This window comes from Bos taurus, chromosome 5, assembly GCF_002263795.3.
Source record: "Bos taurus isolate L1 Dominette 01449 registration number 42190680 breed Hereford chromosome 5, ARS-UCD2.0, whole genome shotgun sequence".
NCBI classification, from domain to species: domain Eukaryota; kingdom Metazoa; phylum Chordata; class Mammalia; order Artiodactyla; family Bovidae; genus Bos; species Bos taurus.
This window is the reverse complement of record NC_037332.1, coordinates 82,395,932-82,419,773: the sequence shown is the minus strand read 5'-3', so window position 1 is coordinate 82,419,773 and position 23,842 is coordinate 82,395,932. Positions and strand designations below refer to the sequence as shown.

The 23,842-nt window shown below is 41.5% G+C and overlaps 1 protein-coding gene and 1 non-coding gene across 3 annotated transcripts in view; one reads left to right on the top strand and one right to left on the bottom strand.

Annotated features, from left to right (window-relative positions):
- Positions 1-6,420: 6,420 nt before the first annotated feature.
- SMCO2 (single-pass membrane protein with coiled-coil domains 2) overlaps positions 6,421-23,842 on the top strand; it is a 40,131-nt gene continuing 22,709 nt past the window's right edge. Inside the window, exons 1-4 of one of the 2 annotated variants that reach the window (XM_024992345.2) lie at positions 6,421-6,635; positions 14,855-14,969; positions 21,866-22,002; positions 22,724-22,873. In XM_024992345.2, the coding sequence (XP_024848113.1) occupies positions 14,877-14,969; positions 21,866-22,002; positions 22,724-22,873 (380 nt within the window). In that variant the 5' untranslated portion in view covers positions 6,421-6,635; positions 14,855-14,876. The remainder of the gene's footprint in view (positions 6,636-14,854; positions 14,970-21,865; positions 22,003-22,723; positions 22,874-23,842) is intronic. The other variant, XM_024992346.2, reaches the window with a different exon arrangement.
- Positions 17,059-17,162, bottom strand: LOC112446918 (U6 spliceosomal RNA). The gene has a single exon (XR_003034992.1). It is a non-coding gene; the product is annotated as a U6 spliceosomal RNA (small nuclear RNA).

Here is a 23,842-nt window from a genome sequence, read left to right as displayed (position 1 = left end):
AAGTCCGACTTTTTACGACCCCATGGACTGCAGCACACCAGGCTTCCCTGTCCATCACCAACTCCCAGAGCTTGCTCAAACTCATGTCTGTTGAGCCACCCGACCATCTCATCCTCTGTTGTCCCCTTCTCCCCCTGCCTTCACAGTATCAGAACCACTCAATAGCCAACCAAGGGTAGGAAGCTGGGGGGTTAAGGGAGTGAAGGGGAGGGTGGTAGAGGGTATGAAGCCTTGGAAGTCAGCCTCCTCAGTCAGAGTTCTGAGCCACCCTCGGCACCCAAGTCCTGAAATCATGGCTTTAAATGACTGGGGTTTCCAGGCAAAACAGTATATGGGCTCAAGTCTTGGCAGTTAAAAGCATGTCACTGCCAAATATGTCTACACCACTTTCTTTCCAAATCCCTTCCTGATTTCTGTAGAAATTCCCTGAAAGGATGAATCTACATATGACCTCAGAAATGAAAACTTCTTAACCAGAACTTTTGGTTAAAATGAAATGTAATATATTCTTGCTATGTCACCCAGGAGGAGGTAAGGTATCTGATGTTTCAGATAGAGGATAAGTATGAGAAAACCTGTGTTCTGTCTCCTTTTTCTTTTGCATTAGCAGAAAATCGCATAGGTTTCCACAATGATTCCGTTTTTTCTCATCTTATATCAATTGTATTGTTAAGTACTTGAGAAAAGATTTTGGTGTGCAGGAAAGACTAATTGCATCTCCGTTCTACAAAAGGAAGTGAAATGAGCTTCACAGGGCTTGCCTTGGAAAGCCCATCCCAGTGCCCCAAAACCACTGCTTCCTTTTCTATCAGCCTGCTTAGATGCCACGTATTCCTTTCTAAAACCTTGTCTGAAATGGTTGTGTTCCTACAGCATGAGTGTTTCATGTCACATCCTTTCATGGGAATCCTCACTAATTCCCAATGCCAGCAGCCTTGTCTGCCTTCCTGCCTTTCTTCCTTTCCTTCATCTTTTCTGAAATCTGTACTGTACAGAAAAATCACAAAAATGTCTACCACTCCAAAATAGACTTTTTAAATTTTGGACGAACATCCTGCAGATTATCTATATAAATAAATAAATAAATGCCTTTCATCGTTGCCTGCTTTTCTATTTAATAGGTTAAAACAAAAATTAAATTATAATGGAATAAAATACAATCAAGTTTATCAGAAAAATTACATCCTCATCAAATCCTGTTTAAGTTCGAACTCTTTATGTTGGCGTTTAAGACAGTTCTCATTCCCTGGAAGACTTCCTTCCCTATCTTCATTTCCTTGAATTCAAGTCCTATTCACTGTGTGAAACTCTTTAAAAGTATTAGATCAGCTGCCCTACCCCCATGTAAGCATCCATCCAATAATCCCCTTGCTCCACAATCGTGTATTTGCCATTCAACGTATACTGACTGTTGTTATTTATCTTTTTCCAAACTGAAGGTGAAGACTGTCTTGCACATCCTTTTATCCCCTGCCTTATTTAGCACAGTGTCCTAGATTCAATAAGCAGCTGATGAATATTTGATAAGAGCGATGAGGATGCTGTTACCACCAAGAAGGGAACTTCACACAGATATTGAGTCCTAAATATCTGTGGGTGTGTAGGCACTACTTTCCCTAATCTTGCTCTTTCTACAGGCTCTTTAGCAATTTCTTTAGTTTCAACTCTGACATCACTCTTTTATTTACTTATTTGTTTATTTTTGGCTGTTCTGGGTCTTCATTGCCGCATGCAGGCTTTCTCTAGTTGCAGAGAATAGGGGATTCTCTTGTGGCAGAACATGGGCTGTTGGCCCTTGAGCTTAGTAGTCATGACTTGTGGGCTTATTGCTGTGGCTCTCAGGCTCTAGAGAGCAGGCTCAGTAGTTGTGGTTGCCCCAAGACATGTGGGATCTTCCCAGATGAGGGATCGAACCCATGTCCCTTGCATTGGTAAGAGGATTCTTAACCACTGGACCAGCAGGGAAGGCCAGATATCACTCTTATTTAGGTCTAATGGGAGAGTTTTGGGCTTCTCAGGTGGCTCAGACAGTAAAGAATCTGGCTGCAATGCGGGAGACCCGGATTTGATCCCTGGGTCAGGAAGATCCCCTGAAGGAGGAAATGGCAACCCACTCCAGTATTCTTGCCTGGAGAATCCCAAGGACAGAGCAGCCTAGCGGGCTACAGTCCACGGAGTCGCAAAGAGTCGGACACGACTGAAGGGACTTAGCATGCATGCGTCGGGGAATTTTGGTTTCCAAGTTCTTTCCTTAACATCATAGGACATAACACAAATTTCCTCCCACTCCCTCTAATGTACTTTTCTCTTTCAGCACAATATCCTTCAAAGAAACAGTGACTTTACCATTTTATTGAAGGGCTGGAAGCAGACACAGAATGAATAATATTCTGCTATTCCAGTGGTCAAGACTGTCACTTGAGGTTTTATGTATTCAATTCCTTCAGGCCATCGCTTCTCTTTTCTTGTGTGCCCACTATGTTCCAGGGTTGTACCAGGCACTTTATACACAGCACTTCACTTCCTACTCACAATAAGCCTGCAAGGTCGATGTTCCTCCATTTTGCTGATGAAAAAAGGGAAGCTCAGAGATTTGAGTAACTTGTAGATATCTCTCTGCCCTGGCAAAGTTTAAAAACAGGCACTTTCAAAGCAGACTCACTGAACTAACTACTGGCTTCACAACAGTGTTAGTAAATCAAAATATTGCAGAACCCTCCAAGGAAAGGTGCTCATTAAAAGTTCCTATTTCTTTGAGAACATACACATATTTACTCATTTCTAGGTTTAATTCCTGAAATCTCTGGGCCCTCACTTTGGTCAGCATAGCCAGGCTTAGGGTTTTTACAGGATCCAAAGTCCTTCTTAATACTAAGGCCACCTCTCAGAACTTACTGGCCTGGGACAGGCCAGGTGACAGGCAGTGAGAACAACCTGGGACCACAGCTCACTGGGTGGGACAGACACTGGGGTTCGAGCTCACTGAGCATGCAAGAAAGCCCGCCTCTGAGCACCTAGGCATTATGACAGTGGGCGAGAAAAAGTCCTCCCAGAAAACTGCCAAGGTTGCAAACTCCAAGATGTGACAGTGAGGATGCCCTGTGATTGTGGCCGCTGCTGTTTATGAGAGCTTCTTATGCATATGGAGCTTTACTTCCAGTATCTATCATCTTTAAAAAGGGATTCCCAAAGAGTGGTCCGTGAAACACACTGCTGCGAGCTTGGGTGAAACTGGTGGAGTCAAATGACTGTGAGAAACAAAGTGTACTATTTCCACCTCACCAAAGAAATTGGTTATCAAAGGCTCTATAAATAGAAAAATAAGCACCAGACAAACAAAAACCTTATAATGAAGAAGCCATACAGAAAGCATTTAGAATAAGAATACGTACTGATTGGGGGTTTCCCTGGTGGCTCAATCGGTGAAGAATCCATCTGCAAGGCAGGAAACCCCTCTTCTATCCCTGGGTCAGGAAGATTCCCTGGAGAAGGAAATGACAACCCACTCCAGCATTCTTGCCTGGAGTGTCCCATGGATAGAGGAGCTTGGTGGGCTACAGTCCATAGGATCTCAAGAGTTCGACATGACTTAGTGACTAAAGGCAACCACCACCATGAGATGAGCAACACATAGTCTCTGGAATTTTGAGAAATGTTAAAAGAACAGAGAGAAAAAAGATGGTAGTTCAAATACACAGGGTGAAGGATATTGTTCTACAAGTGGAGAAATAGGACCTGTTTGCAAAGTGATAGTACAGAGGCAGAGCTGGAAGATGTGAGAAGTACACTTGCATGTCTGCTTCCTCTAAGAAAATGTGCACTCCTTCATGGATGCCTGAAGTGAATCTGGAAAAGAGTTTTGGAAATTGCAAGAGAATTGATAACTGATGGTAGAGGATCCCGCCCTCCCCCATCCCTGCCACCCACAAACAATCAAGGGTCTTCAAGGGAGCCCGAAGAAAGGAGAGTGGGAAAGGACTTTCTCTGAGCTTAGAAGGGCAGAGGGCGAGGATGAGGGATACATGGCGTGTTCTGAATGGAGAAGTGCTACACAGAGGAGCTGTGTGGTGAGTGATAGGGGAAGATTCTCATCAGGCGGCCTCCATCTGTGCAGTAATGTGGTGGCTGGGTCACTGCTTGCAGAGAGATCCAGTGGGCAGAGTGGGAAAGGAACCGAGCAAGGCAGGAAGCAGCTGCTGGGGCCCACATGTTTGGGAGGCAACAAGAGATGCATATTGCTGCACTGAAGAACAGTGAGAACCCAATGGGAAGAATTGTCCTATACAGAAATTCTTAAGGACACGGTCCTGGGAGCCAGACTAGGCAGTTTTAGGTTTGAATCCCAGATCCCTCTGTATTTGGAAAGTAGTAAGAGTTAAATTAGGTCATACATGTGACACTTAGAAGAGTGCCTGGCACATTAGTAAAAACATTCAGGAAGTGTGAGATACTATTATTGCTGGTGTTATTGTTGTTAAGGGCTTCCTAGGGGGCGCTAGTGGTAAAGAACCTGCCTGCCAATACAGGGGACATAAGAGATGCAGGTTTGATCCCTGGATTGGGAAGATCCCCTGGAGGAGGGCATGGCAACCCACTCCAGTATTCTTGCCTGGGAAAGCCCATGGACAAAAGAGCCTGGCAGGTACAGTCCATGGGGTCACAAAGAACTGGACACGACTGAGTGACTTAGCCCGCCTGCGTGCATTGCTGTTAAACTGTGGTGGAACCACTCCTAACAGTCTTCTAAAGAAACATGAAGTCACCTAGGACAACCAAAGCTAGGAGCCTAGTCATAATATCAAGCAAGAACCCAAGGCTGAAGCTGGGCCTCCCAGGCACTGTGAGAGACCTCAACGTGAGGTCGTCTGGATTCCCAGGTAGGAGGGGAGCTAGGGAAGTCCAGGAGGGATATGAGACATCTTAGATTAAGCTTCTAGCTGAGGAAACACTCAGAGTGCTGACAAGACCTAAAATCTTGCCATAAAAACCATGGCCACCAAATGTGCATTCACCCCATTTCTTTGACACAATTTTGCTGAATACCTATTATGTACCAGCCCCCTTCTAGTGCTGGGGATGCAGCAGTCAACACACACAAACATCCCGTCTTGAAGGAGCCCACATTCTAGTCAGAGTGCTAGCAATTGTCCGGCCCGACCCCAAACCCCTTCCTCACATTATTGCCTCCATCTTCCCAGCAAACCAAATAGACAGGAAGTCTCAGCCCCATTTTTCAGACAAAAGTTTAAATTTTGCTGCAAATCAAATAGCTAATAAATGGCAAACCCAGGTCTCCATCAACAATCTAATTCTAATGTTCATGCTTATAAAGTAAAGTTCTGTGTTTGGTCTCAGTGCTGCTGAATAATTTTGGCAGGTGAAGGGGAAAGCCTTAAGAGTTGAGGGGCTACCTCAACAGGTACCACAACAGTAACAGAACTTTGCTGTTTTCTGAGGTTTTGTTTTTTTACTTTTTTTTTTTTTTAATGGAGTGTGCTGGATGTCTCTATAATTTTGCTCAGATGACTACAGAACTTGGAAAAGCTGTTGCTGCTATTGATGCATAACATACTGCTATTGGTCTTTTTATATAAATAAATAAATCTATATATATATATACATATATATATATAATTTGAATTTTTGGAAACTTTAACTGTGCTGTCAACTTTGGAAAAAGTATCCCAGTTGTACCATGTTGGGTTGGCATTGTACAGAAATTAACAGCCATATTGGTCTAGAAACGTTAAACATAATTTTTTCCATTTGTACAGGGGTAACACACTGTATTAAATATGTAAGGTCTTATCTACATGGGTTTGATTACAGAAACTAATAAAGTATTCTCTAAATAATGAAAAAAAAAAAGAGTTGAGGGGCTGAGAACCTATAAAGTCAGAATGTTATCTGCTGGATTCCCCAAGAATGATGGGAGAAGATGAGATGTGGGGGGAAATGTGAACTTGGCATAAAATTCCTAGAGGAAGTGAAAGTGGGTTGTGGAGGGCAGTAAGAGGAAATGTGGACCTCAAAGGCAAATAGGTGACCGAACCATTGAGTAGGGGCAGCCCTGGTTTGCAAGTTGATAAACTGCTTCCTCATTCCTGCTGAAGTGGGGAAGGAGTAGGTCAAGTTCTGTCCTCCATCGTAGAAGGTCTTGGATGCCTTGTTTAGGCAAGGAGATGAAAGGGCAGACATGGGAGAAGCTGTGGTTGGAAGATCATCCCAGAGCCTCCTGTTAGACCCCAGTGGATGGATGGACAGAGAGTTGAGGCCAGGGCAGGATTTCATTTCCAAAGAGTTGGCAAAAGAAGCAAGGAAGCTTGGAGACAGGCTGGAGACACAAGTAAAAGAAAAACAGGAGAGCACTATGTCCCTGGAACCTTGTGAGAGGGGGTTGAAGGGTCACATGTGCTGCATTCTAAGCGGAATGTCAAAGAGGGCAAGTTCAACTGCAAACTCACCTGCCCGGGTGTGCACCCTCATCAATGGCCTCCTCTCTGCCTTTGTTGCTGGGGAAAGGAGGACCCAGCATCACCAGGACTCTCCAGGGAAACTTGACTGTTTCTAGCCTATCCCACTGAACTTAGAGGTATCTGTGATCATCAGATTGGAAGGAGCAAGGATATTACCAGGTATATACAATTTCACAGCCATACCTGCTCATTATAACTGTGCCAGGGCCAAGATGACACCAAATCCCTGATTCTTAATATCATGCTATAAATTTTTTGAGATCCCAAACTGACCAGCTAGCAGGTAGGTGGTCTGGCCTGGAGAAAATGTCCAAAAAATGTAAATTATAGATTTCATCAGCTGTTTCTTGAAACAGTTGTTCTGTTCCTTTTGACTAACACTTCTCCAAATTTGTAACTTTAAAGGTTTTGATGAAGTGTAGAAGGGGAAGGCGGAGAAGGCAATGGCACCCCACTCCAGTACTTTTGCCTAGAAAATCCCATGGATGGAGGAGCCTGATAGGCTGCAGTCCATGGGGTCGCTAGAGTCGGACACGACTGAGTGACTTCACTTTCACTTTTCACTTTCATACATTGGAGAAGGAAATGGCAACCCACTCCAGTGTTCTTGCCTGGAGAATCCCAGGGACGGGGGAGCCTGGTGGGCTGCCATCTATGGGGTCGCACAGAGTTGGACACAACTGAAGCGACTTAGCAGCAGCAGCAGAGGGGGAAGGAGGAGGGATTCACTCAGTTGTACCCAAAATTCCTAGAGGCCCATAGTGTAAACATATAGGAATAAAGAGCCAAGGTGGAGGAGGGAGAAGACTAGAAGAAGAAGTCTAGCTGATGAGGCCTAGAATGCAGGCACTTTGAAACTTTTACAGAATTAGGAATCCCCTGGGATCTTGTGAAAATGCAGATGCTGATTCAGTGAGTCTAGGGTGGGATCTGAGATTCAAGCTCCCATTTGATACTGATGCTGCTGATCTACAGACCGTACTTTGAGTAGCAAGGACGCACACTACATAACTATTTATAAGGTGCTTCAAAAGATGGTTTTATTTTGAGGTAAGAAGGCTGCTGACTGACCCATGAAAATATTGTTTTGCTATTTAGTCACTAAGTCGTGTTTGACTCTTGCAACCCCATGGATTGTAGCCCGCTAGACTCCTCTCTCCATGGGATTTTCCAAGTAAGGATACAGGAATGGGTTACCATTTCCCTTCTCCAGGGGATCTTCCAGGTGCAGGGATTGAACCCTGTCTCCTGCATGCAGGTGAATTCTTTAGCCTGAAAACATAGTGGGCATCAAATTTACATTTAATAGTAGGATGATTGCAAAACTTGTAGCCAAAATTTACAGGTTAAAATCCTGTTTCTACCATTTTCTAGCAATAAAGTTCTGGATAGATCATGGATCGTTTCTCTCAGTTTCTATGTCTAAAAAAGTAATAAAATCTGCTTTGGTTGACTGACTATATAGGGTGGAGATGAGGATTAGAGAAATACCTTAGTGAAAGCGCCTTATAAACTGAAGGTGCTGCACGTGTATAAGCATATTATTATTGTTGTTATAATTATTGTAATATTTGAGGTCAAAGATACCTTACAATAGCTCCCATTTCTATTTTAATTATAAACAGATAGAGATCATCACCAAGTGTTTGCATCTCTCTGACACTGTTAAGCCCATTCCACAGATGAGGAAAGTAAGACCTAGAACCTTAAGATTATGCCCAGCTGCTATGTATTGGTGCTGTGATATGAACTCAGCCTGACTCTCTAAAATCCAAAATCTTTTCTTTTTATTTATTTAGTTAATTTAGTTTATTTTTGGCTGTGCTGAGTCTTGTTGCTGCACACAGGCTTTCTGTAGTTGTGGCAAGCAGGGGATACTCTCTAGTGGCAGCATATGGGCTTCTCACTGCAGTGACTTCACTCGTTGCAGAGCATGGGCTCTAAAACACAAGCTCAGTAGTTATGGTGCATGGCATGTGGAATGTTCCTGGGCTAGTGATCAGACTTTCCCCTGCATTGGCAGGCGGATTCTTAACCACTGATCACCAGGGAAGTCGTGAAGTTGCAATTGATTCATTGTAGGAAACACCCACTATCATGAAAAATATGGTCTGGAACAGGGGTTGGCAATTTTTTTTTCCCCATAAAGGGCCAGAAAGTGAATATTTGGCTCTACATGCCAAATTTAGGTCCCTCTTGCAACCATTCCACTCTGTCATACCAGCACCAAAGCACTCACAGACAATATGTGAAGGAATGGGTGTGGCTGTGTTTAAAAAAAAAAAAATGTTATTTACAGAAACAGAAAACAGGATGGATTTGGCCTGCCAAAGATAGCTTGTGGATCCCTGGTCCAGAAAATTCTGAGTTGTCCAGTATGGTAGCCCCTTGCTCCATCCCTGTGTTCCTTGTGTTGTCGCTCAGTCATGTCCGACTCTTTGTGACCCATAGACTGTAGCCTACGAGGCCCCTACATCCATGGGATTTTTAAGGCAAGAGTACTGGAATAGGTTGGCATTTCCTTCTCCAGGGGATCTTCCCGACTCAGGGATCTAACCCAGGTCTCCTGCATTGCAGGCAGATGCTTTACCCTCTAAGCCACCAGGGGAGCCCATGTGACTATTTAAATATAAGTGTATTTCAGTTAAATCAAAAATTCATTCCTCGGTTGCATTAGTCACATCTCAATTGCTCACAGGTAGACATAGGTGGCTGGTACTATTGAACTGAACAGTGTAGAGAGCATTTCTACCATCACAGATAGTTTTATTGGAGAGTATGGTCTAGATTATCTTTGATGTGGGGGAGAAATCTCTTACGAGTAGCTGTGAGGACATGGACGTTTTGGGTCCTGGTTATGCTATACGATTCTAAATACATTACACCATCTCCCAGAGTCACAGAAAATGGGGCTAATACCTTTTAATCCTCCTGCCAATGCAGGAGCTGAAGGAGACATGAGTTTGATTCCTGGGTTGCAAAAGATCCCCTGGAGGGTGAAATGGCAACCCACTCCAATATTCTTGCCTGGGAAATCCCACAGACAGAGGTGCTCAGTGGGCTATAGTCCATGGGGTCACAAAAGAGTAGAACACAACTTAGCAACCAAACAACACAACAAAACTTTTTTTACTGTGCTATTGTGGGAACTGGATAAGGAGGGCTTCCCTGTAGGCTCAGACGGTAAAGAATCTGCCCGCAATGCAGGAGACCCAGGTTCAATCCCTGGGTCGGAAAGATCCCTTGGAGAAAGGAATGGCTACCCACTCCAGAATTTTTGCCTGGAGAGTCCCATGAACAGAGGAGACTGGTGGGCTACAGTCCATGGGATGACAAGGGGTCGAACACGACTAAGTGACTAAGTGTGCACACAGATAAAGAAATGTGTGGGAGGTACTTCGTAATTTATTAGGAGCTGCACAAACATAAGCCATCATTAGGACTCTGACTGTTGTTGTTTGAAATGTGAGAAAATGTTTGGGGACAGAATTTGTGAAGCTACTTGATTTTAGAGGAAGAGATTTTCCTTTAAAGCAACCAATGGAAGCCATTAGGATGCCAAAGAGTTGCCAAAATAAGGAAATCTTATTATTTGTAGCATATTTTAGTTTTGGACTGGAAAGAGACACAAAACTCAGCAGAATTCAGTGATCATTCATCTTTCAGAGTTTGGAGTTGTCTTGGTAATGTTTACTATCTTCAGGACACAAGACAAACTGTCCAGATGGGAGCTATATGAGATGGGGCAGGTCACAGAGTCCTTCCTGAAAGAGATGAAAGATTTATTCTTCTTTGTCACACTCTAGGTTCTGGCATCTTCCTGTAGCTTCTCCTTCACAGGAGTCCCCTTTGCGCCACATCCACTGTGGGTCCCCATATAGGTCAAAGATGAAGCTCAGGACTTCCCTGGTGGTCCGGTGGTTAAGAATTTGTCTGCCAATGCAGGGAGCATGGGCTTGATCCCTGGTCCAGGAAGATCCCACCTGGTGCGGGGCAACTAAGCCCATGCACCACAACTACGGGAGCCTATGTGCCTAGAGCCTGTGCTCTGCAACGAGAGAAACCACTGCAGTGAGAAGCCCACACAACAAGAGTAGCCCCTGTTTCCTGCAACTAGAGAAAATCTGTGCGCAGCAAGGAAGACTCAGTACAACAAAAAAATTTTTTTTGAAGATAAAGCTCAGTTTTGCCACAGACTGATTGGCCAGCCCTTGGTTGCCCAGATGATTCCAGTATCTCTATGGTTCCCAGTGTTTTTCCCTCCATCTGTTCCTAATCATAGCCATAAATCACTCTTCCAGAAAAATGCTTGCCAATCACTTCCTGTTTTGTCAGTCTACAGTCCCGTCTGTCCCTTAGGAATTCTGTCTCTCAAGGTCCTGAGGTCCAGACCACCCTCTGTGACAATTTATTACAGTCACCCATTTGAGTGCCCAGAGGAGAAGATTTCTTGCTGTATAGGGCTGGGTACAGTCCTCTGATCTCTGCTTATTCTGGTGGCTCAGATGGTAAAGAATATGCCTGAAATGCAGGAGACCCAGATTTGATCCCTCGGTTGGGAAGAAGAGAATGGCAGAAGAAAAGAGAATGGCAACCCAACTCCACTCCAGAATTCTTGCCTGGAGAATCACCATGAACAGAGGAGGCTGGCTGGCTGCAGTCCATGGGGTCACAAAGAACCAGATACGACTGAGGGCTAACACACAACCCTCTGATCTCTGCTCATTACTACCAGTGGCTGCTGCTGCTGCTGCTAAGTCACTTCAGTCATGTCTGACTCTGTGCGACCCCAGAGACGACATCGCTCCCCCGTCCCTGGGATTCTCCAGGGAGAATCACTGGAGTGGGTTGACAGTTCCTTCTCCAATGCATGAAAGTGAAAAGTGAAAGTGAAGTCGCTCAGTCGTGTCCGACTCCTAGCGACCCCATGGACTGCAGCCCACCAGGCTCCTCGGTCCAAGGGATTTTCCAGGCAAGAGTACTGGGGTGGGTTGCCATTGCCTTCTCTGATTACTACCAGTTACATTTCACTTAAATACTTTCTTGTGGCTTTTCATATGAGCTTTCCAGAATCTGTCTCACCCTTTCTACCTTCTTTCCTATTTCCTTTCACTATGATTTTTCTTACTACTTACATAGTCTTTACAATTCAGTTCTCTGCTCTCCAGCTAACACTTGCCAGTCAGGCAGGCAGGAAGTTTCTTGTTCTCATACACAGCTACCGGACATATACTGTATAATGGTTGAACCTTTAAGAAAGAAATTTGGGAATATTTTTCTAAATCCTTAAAAAAAATCAGTATATCATATTACCAGGAGTTCCTGGTATTCTAAGTAAGTAGTAGAGACGCACTGAAAATTCCCAAACAGGGATATTCATTACTATATTGATTGTGTGTTAGTTGCTCAGTCATGTCCGACTCTTTGCAACCCCATGAACTGGAGCCTGCCAGGCTCCTCTGTCCATGGGATTTCCCAGGCGAAATACTGGAGTGGATTGCCATTTCCTTCTCCAGGGGGTCTTTCCAACGCAGGGATTGAACCTGGGTCTCCTGCATTTCGGGTAGATGCTTTACTGTCTAAGCCACCAGAGAAGCCCACTATATTGTTCATAGTAGTGAAAAATGAGAAATAACTTACTTGTCCACAATAGAAAAGAATAAAACAAACATCAGCTTTACAAGTACAAAGAAATATACCATCACCCCTGCAGTGCTGAAGAGATGGCTCTCATGAAGCTAAGTGATGAGATGCCTCTGCAGATGAAGCCGGTTGGGAAGGAGCAAGAGTTGACAGAGAAAAACAATGGCTTTCTTCAAAACATTGATGCAGCTGAAGGCACAGTGCAGAAACAAGTCAGGGCTGAGCTCCCAGGGCTCCTTTGTCTTGGTCTTTGGTCCTTGGTCCTTGGTCTTGTCTGGAGACTTCCTCAGGCTGGTAGGACCAAAGGATGAGATTTCCAAATTCAGGGTTTGGGTTGACATCCTTCTCTACAATTCTTCTAGTTTTGACCTAATGAATACGTAGTGTGGTAGTTCCAATGAGACAGTAAAGGGAACTACGGTCAGAAACTAGGCAGATATCTGTCAATAGGAATGGTCAAGATTCTAGTCTCAGTTTGTGGAAAAATATTCATGTATTGTACTTTTATTACCTTAACCTGCTAAAGATATCAACCATTTAAAATGGTTTCTAGAGTAGAGGAAGTACAAATATTCATATAAATACATACATGCATTTGTCAATATATGATAAAATTGTATACTATAAAAATGGTTTACAACCTTTTTAAATCAAAAGCAATTTTTTAAAGGAAAAGATTTCTCAGAACCTCTCATATGTCAAAAAAGCTACTACATCAAAGATATTTTAAAATTCATTTATAACTTATTAATAACAGTAGCATATACATTTGGAAACAGTATATGTTTATGTTATATTATGTTTATATGTCAGCAGTATTTTTTAAATCTATAGAAATGTATATTGATTCCAGGACCACTTTCTCTGAAGGATAGGTAGAGAAGGCCCCCACCTCAAGGTTCAAGACCCATATATAAGAAACTACTGCCATAGGCCTTTATCACTTGTATATTGTGATTCATTCAAAAGTATATGTGAGTATGTGTGTGTATACATCTACACACATATATGCAGTCCAGCAAAATAACAATAGTCCAATAGATAATAGGCAAGGGAGTATCAACACAATTACCACAACAAAGGAAACACAAATGAGTTTTATACACACAGGTAAAGATGTTCAAACTCTCATAAAAAGAGATTAAAACTACAGTGATAAACCAGTTTAAATTTACCAGATTGACAAAGATCAAAAACGTTTCTAATACATGATTTTAGAAAATAATGGGAAAACAGGAACTTTCATCATTTTTTTTTCTGGAATTTTAAATGGATTTAGCCTCTTTAAAACATAATTTGGTAAACTCTATCAAAATTTTGGGCTTCCCAGGTAGCATAGTAGTAAAGAATCTATCTGCCAATGCAGGAGGTGCCAGAGATTCGTGTTTGATCCCTGGGTTGGGAAAATCCCCTAGAGGAGGAAATGGCAACCCACTCCAGTATTCTTGCCTGGAAAATTCCCTGGACAGAGGAGCCTGGCAGACTACAGTCCATGAGGTAGCAAAGAGTCAGACATGGCTGAGCTACTGATGCGCACACACACACACACACACATTTTTAAAGTATATGTGTCTATTGACCCAGCAATTCTATTGTAGAGCTTATTCAATAGATATTCTTGCACATATACACATAGACGTGTAGGGACATTCATTGCAGCATTGTTTGTAGTGGTAATTGATTAGAAACAATGCATATAAATAGAGAACTGATTAGCAAATTATGATATAGCCTCAGGAGGGAATACCATATAACAATGTTTAAAATGAGGCAGCTCTATAAGTACTAATATGAAATGGACTCCAAAAGAAGTCATTAAGAAAGAAACATAAAGTACAGCATATGTGTATTAGTCACTCAGTCATGTCCAACTCTTTGCCACTCTGTGGACTGTAGCCCTCCAGGCTCCTCTGTCCATAGAATTCTCCAGGCAAGAATACTGGAGTGGGTGGCCATCTCCTTCTCCAGGGGATTTTTCTGACCCAGGGATTGAACCCTGGTCTCCTGCATTGCATGTGGGTGCTTTACTGCCTGAACTTCTACAGAAGCCGTATAAAGTACAGTAAGTGTATGTAATATCCTCTAATTTGTATTTTTAAAAGCATATATATATATTTACATAAACATAGCTGCTTATTTATGCATAGAATCTCTGTGGAAGAATAAGTAAACTAGTGAATGTTGGGAGGAGGACATCTCAGAATCTAGAGATCATGATGGTAGCACAGACTTACTCCTTTCCTATGAACCATAAGACACTCTTCTTTGGGGGAGGGGTGCCATGCTGCATGGCCTATAGGGTCTTAGCTCCCCAAGCAGGGGTCAATCCCAGGCCTTCAGCAGTGAAATCATGGATTCCTAATTGCTGAACTATCAGGGTTTTACCATATGATACTTTTTAATTATACTTTTAAAAGAAGAACATTTATTATTTGTTTATTTTACACATACATCTGCACACACACAGTATATTCGTGCAATGGCTTTAGAATTCAGAATCTCACTGTTAAATCATTTATTAAGTCAATCAACAAATATTTATCCAGCCTCTCTATTTCTATCTCAAGTAATACACTGCACTAGACATTACTCACACACAATAAAATCAGTACAAGAGTAGCAGGTGCTTTTGGGGGCCAGAAAGATCCAGGTGTTCTTCCTTTAGAAATGTTTGGGGCAGCCCTAAACTGTAGACTGAAGAAATCATAATAACCTCTCCATCGTGTGACTTACAGTTTGCTAAGGGAATTTACCAAGATGGACCACAACTTGGACAGAACAGATGATGAAGACATTTTCTCTGAAAACCGTCAAACTGACTTCCTTCAAGATTTGGAGACTAAAAAATGGGTAAGAGACAGACTTAAACATCACAGTGGGTGAAGAGAGAAACTTCACATTTCATATCCTAAAATGGTAAGGATATATCTTAAGGTTTCCTCCTAACAGGTACAAGATGTTCAGAGCTTGAAAAAGAGGGAGGTACTCTTTCTTCTGAAGGCAGCTGTTATTACACAACGGACTTACTAGTGTTCCCGTACAGAGAATTGTGCATTACATTATTTTTGTTCTTGTAATTTACAAAATAACTGTGACATGTTTCACCTCAGAGAAAATTACTCTATGTAGGTTTGTTCTTGAATTGTAAATTGTCTCCCAATAGGATGCATTACAGAGATCCATTACTCATCTTTTAATTTCATGGCTGCAGTCACCATTCACAGTGATTTTGGAACCCAAGAAAATAAATATATGTATTAGATTCCATGTATAAGTGATATCATCTGATATTTGTCTTTCTCTGCCCGGCTTACTTCACTTAGAATGATAATCTCTAGGTTCATCCATATTGCTACAAATGGGATTATTTCATTCTTCTTTGTGGATGAGTAATATTCTATTATCTATTCCTTTATCTAAATTCATCTGTCACTGGACATCTAGGCTGCTTCCACATCTTGGCTATTGGAAATAGTGCTACCATAGGTGCATGTATCCTTTTGACTTATGATTTTCTCCAGATATTCTTTGAAACTCTGCATTCAGATGGATATGTCTTTCCTTTTCTCCTTTGCCTTTCATTTCTCTTCTTTTCTCAGCTATTTGTAAGACCTCCTCAGACAACCATTTTGCCTTTTAGCATTTCTTTTTCTGGGGGATGGTTTTGATCACCACTTCCTGTACAATGTCACGAACCTCTGTCCATAGTTCTTCAGGCACTCTGTCTATCAGATCGAATCCCTTGAATGTATTTGTCGCTTCCACAGTATAATCGCAAGGGATTTGATTTAGGTCATTGTAAAGGAATAGATATCTCCAGATATGTGCCCAGAAGTGGGATTGCAGGCTCATATGGTAACTTCATTTTTAGTTTTTTAAGGAATATCCATGGACTTTCTGGGTAGCTCAAACAATAAAGAATCTGCCTGCATTTCAGGAGACCTGGGTTTGATCCCTGGGTCAGGAAGATCCCCTGGAAAAGGGCATGACAACCCACTCCAGTATTCTTACCTGGAGAATTCCATGGATAGAGGAGCCTGGGAGGCTATGGTCCATGGGGTCTCAAACAATTCACAGTGCCACCAACACTGTAAGGAGGGCTCCGTTCTCTCCACACCCTCTCCAGTGTTTGTTACTTGCAGACTTTTTGATGATGGCCATTCTGATTGGTGTGAGGTGATACCACTTTTCTGTTTATGTCCCATTTGTTTATTTTTGCTTTTATTTTATTTTTTGCCTTAGGGAGATCACAAAAAAATATTGCTGCAATTTATGTCAAAGTGTGTTCTGCCTATGTTCTCTTCTAACAATTTACCATTTTGAGTTTATTTTTGTTACAGTGTAAGGAAATGTTCTAATCTCATTGTTTTACATGTGATTGTCCAGATTTTCCAGCACCACTTATTGAAGGGACTGTCTTTTCTCCATTGTATATTCCTGTCTTCTTTGTTAAAGACTAATTAACCATAGATGTATGGGTTTATTTCTGGGCTCTCTATTCTCTTCCATTGATCTATGTGCTAGTACCATGCTGTTGCAATTATTATAGTCTTGTTGTATAGTCTAAAGTCTGGAAGGGTGATACTTTCAGCTTTTTTCTTTTTTCTCAGGATTGTTCTGGTAATTTAGGGTCTTTTTGTGGTTCCATATAAATTTTATTATTATTTGTTTTAGTTCTATGAAAAATGTCCTGGGTATTTTTAATAGAGATTGCATTAAATCTGTAGACTGTTTTGGGTAGTATGATCATTTAAATAATATTAATTCTTCCAATCCAAGAGTATAGAATATCATTCCATTTCTTGTATCATCTTCAATTTCCTTCATTAATTTTTTTATACTTTTCAGAGTATAGGTCTTTAATCTCTTTGGTTATTTATTCCTAGGTGTTTTATTCCTTTTGAAGCAATTTTAAATGAGTTTTTTTTTAACTTTCTCAAAAAATATGGAACACTTCATGAATTTGCATGTCGTCCTTGTTCAGGGGCCATGTTAATCTCTGTATCATTCAAATATTAGTATATATGCTATTGAAATGAGCACTAATTTACTCTTAATTCAGTCTGAACCTCTCTCAGTCTTTGAAATTCAGTCATCTAGCTGACATGAATGGAGAAACTTGATGCTGGAGTTTGTCATGGAAAGAGTTTATGCTTTCATTTAGTTCAAAGCAAATGCATGGCTAAGATTCCTTTTATTATTGATATGCAAATCTCCCCCATAGATTCCCCAGGTTACTGGCTACAGAGGAAGGTGCTTTCCAATCTGTGGAGTGGGTATTTCCTATTCTGAGGCTTATTCAACCCTCAAAGGAAGTCCAGGATTCATCTTTTTGTCTACTTCTCTTTTGAATACTTTTTGGGCTTGGGGATAGCCAGCCAACTCTACAATCCATAGAAGGAAGAGTCCTCAAAGAATATCCTAAGCTGGACTTTACTTTCAAGGACTCTGCAGTAAGGGAAAAAAGAAAAAGAAACAAATGAAATAGAAGTGGGACTTCCCTGGTGGTCCAGTGGCTAAGACTCTGAGCTCCCCATGCAGGACAATCGGGTTTGATCCCTTGTCAGGGAACTAGATCCCACATGCTACAACTAAGAGTCCGCATGCTGCAACTGAAAGATGTCACAGGATAGAAGATCCTGAGTGCTGTAACTAGACCTGGTACAGCAAAATAAATACATAAAAATAAATATACAGAAAAAAGAAAAAGAAGGGGATAGAAGGTGTGAAGGGATAGAGTTAGATGTGTGGAGTATAGATAATAATGAGACAGTCAAAAAGTGGAAAGAGACAGATACCCATTACAAAAAAAAAAAAAAAAAAAAACCAAACAAAAAACTCCTCTTCTAAATTAGAAGAGGAGTCTTAAAGAGGGGAAAGAAAAGGGAAAATGAGATGTGGGAGCCATGAACTTAGTGAACACATAAATTGAGGGTAAAACTCTGTAAATACTGTTATCTGCTTCTTTGTGGGGTCCTTGTCAGTGGACTCCAGGAAAATGTTCCTACTATTAGTCAGTGAACAATGATGCTATCACTTGTTGGCCTGGGATAGAATAAGTCTAGTTAGATAATAAAATTATTCACTCCATAAGATTTATCACATAGTCTACACGTGCAGGCTATATGAAGGGTATAATGCCTTCATTATTATAGACTATTTCTTACAAACTTCAAGTCAGGGCATAAAGGTTTAAGAAAATATTTCTTTAAATTTATGATTGTATTTCTTTATGTTCATTTATTTATATGGAAAATCCTTTAATTACAGAAAAATAAATCACATGCAGTCACATAATTAACAAATAATTATTAATAAATTTAGCTCTGTGCTGAAAAAAGGACAAACATATGATGTCTTGAGGAAGAAATCTTTTCCTTTTATTCTCTGAAAGCAAACCAGAAGGTCTCTACTTTGCATAATCTTACATTTGTCTTTTATAAGACAAAGATTTAAAGGACAATTTCAGGAAATGCACAAAGAGTTAAGAGGAGCAAAATAAGGTCAACTGTTTTTTTAATTAACAAAATAGGCTTTTTAGCTAGACTGCCAAAGCTGCCATGTCTAACCATCAAAGCCCCCTAAAACACTTGGAAATGAAGATTTTGCACTGGCTTCCCATTTTCAGTCCCTGGCATGCTATATATAGTGCCGATTTCGGATGCCAGGTCAGTGAACAGACTTTCCTATTTCCTGCTTTTGTTTGCATCTCTCACAAACAGAATGTATTTCTATAACCACTTAGCATCCACTATGTATTAGGAGACAGGGACAACAGAGGATGAGATGGTTGGATGGCATCATCGATTCAATGGACATGAGTTTGAGCAAGCTCCAGAAGATGGTGAAGGACAGGGAAGCCTGGCGTGCTGCAGTCCATGGGCTCGTAAAGAGTTGGACAGGACTGAGTGACTGAACAACAACAAATGTGCTAGGATATTATATATATAATTCTTTTCCTTCAGTGAGCTCACACACTAGGAGGGACTCAGGCAAGAACAAGAGTGTGTACAAAAAATCCACCCTAGAAGGAGCAGATGTGCTAATGAAGTATACAGGAGGGAGAGCTTAAGACTGGGGATATGACAACTGAGTTTCGAAAGATGGTCTAGATAGAAGAAAAGCATTTCAGAAAGAAGGCATAACACATGCAAAGATAAAGGAGTCAAAGAGAAACAGTGTTGTGAGAGAGGAAGGGTGCAGGAAAAGGCATGACCGGTAAGCAGGCAGGCAGGATGCTGAGGCTAGGATAGAGCAGGATGCAGGCAGGAAGCCAGGACACCAATAGGAGGCAGGAACTGATGAGGACTTGAGATAGGGCCTGACTGGGATGCCATGAGCAGAGATGCAAGGACACTGACTGAAAAGATAAGCAGTATTAGTGGATATTATACTAAGCGGATATGAAATGGGTAACGAGGAGGGAAAAGAATGTCTCCTATGACAATTCAAGGACTTCTTCCAGTCTTCAGACAGAAACATTTGGATGAATGGGGGGCCATATACAACAGTGGGGAACTAGACTAGTTGAGGGGAAATATGATGAGTTCCATTTTTCACTTTCCGAGCAATATGAGCTCTTCCAAAAGCTGCACATAATGGAAAGTAATGTCTTTAGCTTCCCTTGTGGCTCAGATGGTAAAGAATCTGCCTGCAAAGCGGGAGACCTGGGTTTGATCCCTGTATTGGGAAGATCCCCTGGAGAAGGGAAAGGCTACCCACTCCAGTATTCTGGCCTGGAGAATTCAATGGACCATATAGTCTTCAGGGTCACAAAGAGTCAAACACGACTGAGCAACTTTCACTTTCAATGCCCTTGGTTTGGTCACTAAGTCGTGTCCGACTCCTGTGACCCCATGAATTGTAGCCAACCAGGTTCCTCTCTCCATGGGATTTTCCAAGCAAGAATACTGGAGTGGATTGCCGTTTCCTTCTCCAGGGGATCTTCACAACCCAGGGGTCAAACCTGGGTTTCCTGGATTGCAGGCAGATTCTTTACCCACTGAGCTATGAGGGAAACCCTTAGGCTGTGTATTTTATGCAACATTTAGTCTGTTATTTTAAAAACACACACATTTCTTTATGTGTTTAGTCCTGTAGGTTTTATTTAGTCCTATAGATTTTATTTACTTATTTTTAAAGTCCTTATTGAATGTGTTACAATATTGCCCCTGTTTTATGCTTTGGGTTTTTTTTGGCCATGAGGCCTGTGGGATCCTAACTCCCTGACCAGGGATTGAACTCATATTCTCTGCATTAGAAGGGAAAGTCCTAACCACAGGACCATCAGGGAAGTCCTAGTCCTGTAGATTTTTTTTAAAAAACTCTTTTTATTTCTATTTCTTGCCTTTTGACTCTTTTGTGATATATTAACCACTACAGTAAAATGACTGATGAAGATATGAAATGTCATCAGAGATTATTGGACATAGAACTCTAGAGATGGTCTGGCTCAATTTTCTTGCTAGCCTAGGAAGCTGAGCTTTATGGTGGTTAAGTGACTTGTTCAACACTCACAGCAGTAGAACAAGCCTTAGACTCCTGTTCTCTGCTTCCCAATGTGGTTGTCTTTCTCTACATCACAGTGTTTCTGCTGCTTTTAAATATCCTGGCCAAAGATTTAGTGGAAAGAAATTGAAATTGTGGATGCCTTTTATTTACAAAGCGGTAGCTAAGAGATAGTGGAGTCACATCATACTTCGAAAATCTAGCCTTGGTTTCTTCATCTGTAAATGTAATAATCCTTCATCTCTGGTGAGGCGCCACTGGGTTGTGAAAGCACCAGAGGTAGGAACTAGGTATTCCTTAATCTGAACCCAAGTCCTAGGTACAATGAAAAGAGCCATGGTTTGGGAATCAGAAAACCTAGTTCAAATTCTAGTCCATATACTTACCAGCCATATGGGTTGATTTCTTGTGGTAGCTATAACAAATTAGACTTTGTGGTTTAAAGCCACACACAAAAAAATGTATTCTGTCATAGTTTTGGAGGCCAACAATCCAAGATCAAGGGGTCAGCGAGACCACACTTCCTCTGAAGGCTTTTGGGGAGAATTTTTCCATTCCTTTTCCAGATTTTGGTGACTCTGGGCATTCCTTAGTTTGTGGCTGTAAAAACTACAATGTGCCTCCATCTCCACATGAGTTTCTCTGTCTATGTCTTCTCCTCTTCTGTTTCTAATTAGGATACTCATCATAGGATTTAGGATCCACCCAGGTCATCCAAGGTAATCTCATCTCAAGATCATTATTAAATTCATTACATCTGCAAAGACCCTTTTTTCCAAACAAGGTCACATTCTCAGGGGGCCTAGTATTAGGACATGGACATATCTTTCGGGGGGTCATCACTTAACTCACTGCATCATGTGACCTTGGCCAAATCACTAAATATGAATGAATGGCCTAGGGAGTTTCAGTACCTACATTTATCCATGTCAGGGCTGTCATTTAAAGGATGATGTGCTGAAAAGCAATTTGTAGAGGTAGGTGAATGCTGTTCCTACTGACTTGGCCAATGATCTGTACAGGTATATCAACAAGAGGTTGATCTGTTCTTCGTACTCTCCACGTTCCTGCCCCAGCCTTCCTCTGTCACAGAGCAGAGGGCATGTCAGCCTACCTCACAAACGCATCCGAGGACTCCAGCCTCGGAAAGGGTAATGAGGGCATGGGTACCATAGAAGGGCCACCACCTCTTGTGATAACCCTTCTGTTCTGCTTTGGTCCTTCATGATCTTTATCAGGATAAGTTGGAGCTGAAGGCTGGGCATGGCCAGGACCTGCAGAATGAACAGGATGAGCAAGAAAGAGATCACATTCAACATGAAGATCCCCAAGCATCCACATCTTTGCAGTTTTCAGAGGAGAACATCCTTGAACAGTAAGCCTTGGCGAATGCAAGAGGGAACACTGAGTAGTGTTTTGTGGAGGGGAGAATGAAACTTAGCAGAGAGCTTATGGAAAGCTTAGAAGATTTTAAATCAGTACATGTCTTGAACCACAAAGCAATCACATGCACAAGTAACTACCTACCTATTCCAGCAAGAAAGATGAAGCGGGACATAGGGAGACCATGGGGTTCTCTTTCCATGCTTTTCTTTGGACCCTGGACTTATTACACATCTCATCACTCTTAGTTAATTTTCTAGAGATGAAAAATATTGTAATTATAATAAAAAATGTATGGTTGAATCCTTATGCACCCTTTCCCTATGTATTAATATAACTTCTTCTCCTTCACCCAGATGTAACCACCATCCTGAAATCAACACCTAACATAACTTCTCCTTCAACAAGATGCAACCACCTTCCTGAAATCAACACTTAATATTCATTCCATGCAGGAAAATTAAAAATATATCTACATTGTTTACTGAATATAAAACATACTTTATTTTCTCCAGCCTTAAAAAAGTCTGTTAAAAGGGATATTAAATAAATGTCCAAACTCCTTTCTTAAAGCCTAAGTGCCTATTTGGCCTATTTTGGTGACAGAAAATGAATAAGCAGACCTATTTGCCACCCATAGAAAGGGGGTTTCAGGCTTTGTGAGATGTCTCCCATTTTCTACCTTAAAACTGATCATAATCATATCTCTGTAGGAGTCAGGAGAACATGTTCTTTCAGCTTAACCACTGGAATACACGGATGGGTCTACAAGTGAAAGAACTTGGAGCTGATCACATAGGCTGGATGGAGAAAATTAAAAATATTATACAAAAAATAAGCCTAACAGAAAACACAGTGAAGAGGTAATTGTAGGGTGTTGGGGTGGGTCAGAAAATAATGAAAAGTTTCATATCTTCAGAAATTTATGAAACTACAGGTTTAAGGTGGGTAAAATCTTTAGGATAAGAAGTATATGTGCTAAGTCACTTCAGTCGTGTCTGACTCTTTGCAACCCTATGGACTGTAGCTCACCAGGCTCCTCTGTCCATGGGATTCTCCAGGCAAGAATCCTGGAGTGGGTTGCCATTTCCTTCTCCAGGGCATCTTCCCAACCCAGGGCCTGAACCTGCATCTCTTATGTCTCCTGCATTGACAGGTGTATTCTTTACCACTAGTGCCATCTGGGAAGACCTGGGAAGCACAAAGCCTTAGAATTAAAAGTCATGCCACAGAATCTTGAAGCCTACATCAAAGTTATCTGCATCTTTGCTCTCTCTTCTCTCAAGTGAAAGACTGCCCTCAGAGATTCTCTCCTTGAAGCCACATTAACAGTTATCAAAAGGACATACTGAGGTTTCCAGTGATCCTTGAGTTTTATCCAGTATTGTCCAAAGGAATCCAACCAGTATGACATGAAAAAACTGTTAAAGTGTGCTTGAAAATGCATATCTGAATTCAGGTTAAAAGTTTCAAGATGAAACAGAAATGACAAAGTTGTTATTTATGCAGTCACTGGCATAGAGACTGGGCTTTGGAGTCAGAGGAACCCAGGTTTGAATCTTGATATTGACCTTTCTTGGACAGGTTAATAAACTGTTTCTTTAAGCCATTTAATACAGTGCCTAACATACAATAGCAATTAATAAATGGAAGCTATTTTAAAAAATAAATCCCTCTGGCCTTCTGAATCTTCCTACCACATTCCAAACTCTTTCTTACTGCAGGGCTACTCTTCTACATGTTTCTTTGCCTTTCAGTTAAACATCTTTATATTCAGTTAAACATCACCATACCTTTAGCTAAACATCTCTGTATCAGTTTTCTGACTATCC